The 5800-nt window shown below is 39.6% G+C and overlaps 1 protein-coding gene across 1 annotated transcript; it reads left to right on the forward strand.

The window, feature by feature from the left end:
• Window positions 1–4538: 4538 nt before the first annotated feature.
• On the forward strand, window positions 4539–5456 carry LOC311591230 (vomeronasal type-1 receptor 4-like; the record flags this gene model as incomplete). Its single annotated transcript, XM_084770644.1, has 1 exon — window positions 4539–5456. The coding sequence occupies one exon, from the start codon at window positions 4539–4541 to the stop codon at window positions 5454–5456; it is 918 nt and encodes a 305-aa protein (XP_084626770.1).
• Between the last annotated feature and the right edge of the window lie 344 nt (window positions 5457–5800).

Genomic DNA, 5800 nt, shown 5'->3' on the forward strand with positions numbered 1-5800 from the left:
TCAAACTGTATAAAAAGAGCAGTAAAGAGGGAAAGAGGAAAGAGCAGCTCATGCTCAGCAGCCTTAAGAGGACTAATGTCTCAGGATCAGGGATGGAGACCAAGATACAAAGGAAACATCTTCTACTGTTAGACCTAGTCAAATGCTTAACTCTGGGCCACAACGGAATAATTCCTCCCATCATCAGAAAACACCTTCTAATCGGACGGGTCAGAAGAGGTATCGGAAAGTGTAGAGGCGCAGCATTCACTTTGCGTCTGTAAGTATCAGGAGCAATTCATGCAGGAATAGACTTGAAGCAAGCAAGTGACCTTCCTGGAGGTGGCCCACTGCTGCACTATCTGTAGTAAGTGTGCCCTAGTAGGCAAAGTTTCTAGGGTCTCTAGACTGCTTCTTGCTGCTGATTACCTTTCTATGCTTGTATTTGGTGTGCCGTGTGTGTGTGTGTGTGTGTGTGTGTGTGTGTGTGTGTGTGTGTATGTGTGTGTGTGTGCAGCAAATACAAGAAATTTATATACAAGAAATATATATATATATTCATTGCATATGCTCTGATATAAGTGCTCTTCTCTGCCAGGCAGATTTTTTACAGAATCGTTATGAGGATGCTTTTTATAACTGATTCCCAAATTCACTCAAATAACTTTTTCATCCTTTTCTACAGAATAACTAAGTGTGCTGGGTATTCTGTGATTTTTTTCACTTTTCACTGACACATAAACTTCACTAGAATAGAGACAGACTTGAAACAGGCTTATGGCTCAGGTATGCTTACACTATAGCTCTGGGGATGAAGTCATGAGTCTCTGCATACACAGATAACACACAATGAACTAATCAGAACTATTGCTCTGAACTCACTATAAATTGAGAGATAGCTGGAAAATGTGTAGCCAGGTGAGTCTTAATGGAAAAAAAAACCCATATATTGTCACCACTTGAACCCTGTTAACCTTTAGTCCTTGTCAACCTTTGTCATTCTGAACTCACTATGAGCTTATGTGATGAATATATAGATAAGAAATATTTATTTTTTTTAATGAAAATAATTGTAACCCATTATATTGCTTGTGCAGTATTTATTTAGACAAGCATGGAAACTTTGGCCAAAAAGAGAAACTCACTTAAATGTCCAATGAGAATAGCTTTTCTACAACGGATCACAATTTTACTCTGTGGTCTATTTTGTTTCAATCCACTATACGGCTCAACAAAACCAAAAGAAATCTACTCGGCTCCTGAACTTTATATAGTTATTCCAAAGGAAACACACGTAACTCCAGATTCAAAGCTAATGCCTCCTACAAGCCGTGGGAAGTGAGCAATACTTGTCTGAAGTTCTGGGTTACATAGTCAGAATCATTGCTTCTCAACCATCTATTAATGGACAAAATTCATCATTTAATTTTGAGAAACAGATAAATAGTACCCCACGGTATAAATGTTCCCCATCATCGTTACCCATTCATCACCTGGTGGACATTTGTTTGGGGTTGGTCTAGAACTGTATATGAAAACACTAAATTCTGAGCCTCAGTATCGGGGTGCCACATAGATGAGTGCATTTTCACATACACTTGCCTTTCTTGTGGAAATATTTGAGCCCCAATATTCTCTGATTGTTGAAAAGAAAGAAAGGCTGGAGCCTGGGACTTGGCATAGTAGAGGTAGGTGGAGCTTCAGTGCCCAGGCTGGGGTCCTCAGCAGGGAGCATGAGGTAGGGAAATAGAGAGACCGGAGTAGGAAGAAGATGGAGAAACAGGACATGGCTTGATGGCACAGATCCAAGCACAGAAAAGACTTACTGGAAAGTAACATTGGGTGTGTAGCTGAGAAAGCTAAATAGCTTAGAGGGCTGATATTTGCCCAGCTCTTGTGTTTCAAAGATTAAAAAAAATAGGGCTGGAGAGACGGCTCAGAGGTTAAGAGCACTGTCTTGCTCTTCCAGAGGTCCTGAGTTCAAATCCCAGCAACCACGTGATAGCTTATAACCATCTATAATGAGATCTGGTGCCCTTTTCTGGTGAGCAGGTGTATATGCAGACAAACACTGTATACATGATAAATAAATCTTTAAAAATAAATAAATAAATAAACCATAGTCTCTCTGTGTCAATTATTTGGGGAGCTAACTGGGTAAAGAAAAACTATTGCCTTATTAATTTCTTGATACAGACATTTAAGAGTTTTCTCTTTCACCAGGTGTGGTGGCGCACACCTTTAATCCCAGCACTCGGGAGGCAGAGGCAGGAGGATCTCTGTGAGTTCAAGGCCAGCCTGGTCTACAAAGCGAGTCCAGGACAGCCAAGGCTACACAGAGAAACTCTGTCTTGAAAAAACAAACAAACAAACAAACAAAAAGTTTTCTCTTTCATGGTTATTGCAAATAAAGCAGCAATGAACATCGGTGTTTCTCTAAATTAGTAACTGATTGCTCAATCCATACCATGTTATATATCTTTGCCTATATGTACAGAATTGGTTCTTTACATGTAAAATTCTATACAAAATGGCACAGTCTACTATACCTTTAATAAGCCTCCCTGGCTGTCTCAGAAGAGGAGTCATAATTTACCTCAAAATAAGTGGGCATTGGAATAACCCAAAAACCTACAGGTAAAACTTCAATTGCTTGATTTGTCAGAATAAATGTCTCATCACACATGGAAAAGTACAAGACTCCAGATTGCAAGGCCTTTTTGGAAATACTTGATTTCAAACGATTTTGCAGGAGTGAACACATATGCTGTACTACACACCCCGTAAAGACACCTAACAAATCCCTTGATTTCCCTTGGAGTGCACCTCCACACATTGAATCAATTTAGAACTTAGATTCTCCCAAAGGAAACATGGAAAAACTTCTTCTAACTTGTGCACGGCTACTCATTAATAATACCTAGCAAACTCTTGGGCATCATTATTAGTTATCAGAAAGTGAAAATAATGATTTGCTCTGGGTATCAGTGGTTTTTCTTTTCTTTCATTAGAGTATTACAGCATTCTCACAAAGACACAATACGACTACAGATGGCAGAGTAATGGAGTCTCTGAGGGATGCCAGGCCCAGACAGTGTCCCTTTATGAGCTTTGACATCTGGCCTCATTGGACAGGTAGGCATATTTTTTTGATCTGTCTTAGGAAATAGATTCCCAGGGAAGATCTTCAAGGGGAGAGGAAGTCAAGCATGTGTTTCTGCAGTAACGGTTCAGGAGCTGGACCATGTCCCTGTGAGCATCTCCATCCTTGCTGCGTCCGGGCAGTAGAGATTCCTGCAATGGCACATTTCTGCTTAAAGTTATCTTCTCTTTTCTATAACACACAGGGTATGTCTGAAGCCAACATTAATTGTTATAACGCTTTCATTTTTGTCTCCACAGTTTACCTAATTACGTAAGTGATTTCGTTCATCTAAAGAAAGGCCTGTCTTCATGGCTCAGCCTTCTTCTGAAAATGTCCTTTAATATAACATCTGTATGTGAGATGACAGGTTTTTATCTGTGAATGGAAGATGGTGGTTCCTGTGGAAAACAAAATAAAACAAGTAAGTTGCAGACCAAACCTGAGCTTTCAAAGAGTTTCAAATAGTCTACATGGGCCGATACTATGATGGTGTTAGTGTTTGAGATTTTGCGTGATGAAACCTGGAAAACGATCATGTAGATAGGCCTCTGGCACCCGACTCCTTAGGAAAACATATAATATACAGATATTTATCAATTAATGATATGCTTATGTCCCTAAGATTTTTCCCACATGTATGACATATATAAAAATCTAACTTCGTCTGTGTGAATAGAACACTAGAAACTAATTCAAAAATAGTTTGTATAATATTACTATAATTAGTAGTGTAAAAAAAATATCAAAACCAGATGGCTCATTTTGGGGTGACATACCTCATTCACATTGTTTTCTAAAGTATAAATCTTAAATTTGTATTATATTTTTAAAAGTATACTTATTTTATATTATGCATGTTATGCATATGACAGTTTTGCCTGCAAGTATGCCTGGAAATATTCGCATACAGTGCAACAAATTTGAATGAAGGGTATTGTCCAGAAAATCTCCCCAATAAAAAAATTTGTATTAATTAACATAATTTATAACACGAGGAAAGGCACTGAATTGTAATGAAGCAAAAAATGCACTCCTATCTAAAAATGTTCATGTATGAATATGCAGAACCCATAGTGTGTTAAAATGTGTGTCATGTTGTTTTCCAACAAAGTTAGGGTTATCAACACACACACACACACACACACACACACACACACACACACACACACACACACACACACAGTTCCATAAAGGAGGCAAGAGAAAGTAAAATAATCGTAAATCTGCTATTCTGAATGAATGTCCGTTCAGTGTTTTTGCAAACAAATCTCCTGTTCTGTGATAAAGCTGTGCTTCCCTTCTTGGGAAAGGAAAAGACTCCAAATCGCTTGAAATCCCAGATAACTAGGAAGACTTGGGCAAAACGCTGCCCAACCTGATCATTAACCCATTGTTGTTCAAGGAAGCCTTCTACATGCTATCTCCTAATCGTGCCCTGAAAACCACAGAGGAGGTGGCTTTTCAGATCTTCTTGCTTTGCCAGTTTGGAGTTGGGACTGTGGCCAACGTCCTTCTGTTTGTCCGTAACTTCTCTCCAATCTTGACTGACTCTCAACTGAGGCCCGTACAGGTCCTTCTGACGAACTTAGCTGTGGCCAACTTCTTGATTCTCCTCCTCTTGGCAGCTCTAAACAATATGACTGTTTTTGTTCTAAGGAAGCCCCCAAGCAACCTTACATGTAAACTTGGCTACTTCTTTTACCTGGTGGCTAGAGGCACAAACCTGTGCTCCACCTGTGTCTTGAGCACTTATCAGTTTGTCACACTTGTTCCTGGTAACGGTTGTAGAGTGATGCACAGACAAAGATTCCCCAAGGTGGTGAGTTATTCCAGTTGCAGCTGTTGGCTGTTCAATGTCCTAAATAGTGTCTACATTCCTATGAAGGTCACTGGTCCACAGAACACAGGCAATGACACTGACTCTAAAAGCAAGTGGGTCTGCTCCACCTTTGGATTCAGTACAGAAATGAGCTTCTTGCGTTTTGTTTATGACACCATGTTCATCAGCATCATGGTCTGGACCAGTGTCTCCATGGTGATTCTTCTGAACAGACACCATCAGAGACTACAGCACATTCACACCCTAAATCAGAACCACAGAAGCTACGCTGAGACCAGAGCAGCCCACACCATTCTGATGCTAGTAATCGCATTTTCGAGCTTTTATCTTCTGGACTGTATTTGTACTTTCTTTCACATTTCTTTTGTGGACTCTCGTCTCTTGCTGAGGCATGTCAAATCAGTTTTGGCTGCAAGTTTCCCTACCGTTTCGCCCTTACTGTTGATATTCAGAGATCCTAAGTATCCTTGTCCTGTGCTCTTCAGCTGCTGAAAAACACAGTCCAAATGATTAAACAGATGGCCACCCGTTTTTATAACAACCATTATTATTTTAATCTATAAGAATATGTTGGGCATTGTCCTTCACGAACCAGGCATGGTGGCTCATTCCTGCAATCTCAGTACTTTTGAGGTTGCAGCAGGTAGATTGCCAGAAATCTATAGCACATCATACTATAGCAAGACATACATACAAATAAGCCTGTGATTCAGAGAACCCTGTCTCATATCTCACCCTCCCAAGAAAAGAAACAGGAAATATGGATGAAAGATTGTTATCACAAAAATTCAAATAATATTAGGAAGTAATTTTTTTATTCTTGATGGGTTAGAGGA

Source organism: Acomys minous (assembly GCF_964271855.1).
Source record: "Acomys minous genome assembly, chromosome: 20".
Classification (NCBI taxonomy): Eukaryota; Metazoa; Chordata; class Mammalia; order Rodentia; family Muridae; genus Acomys; species Acomys minous.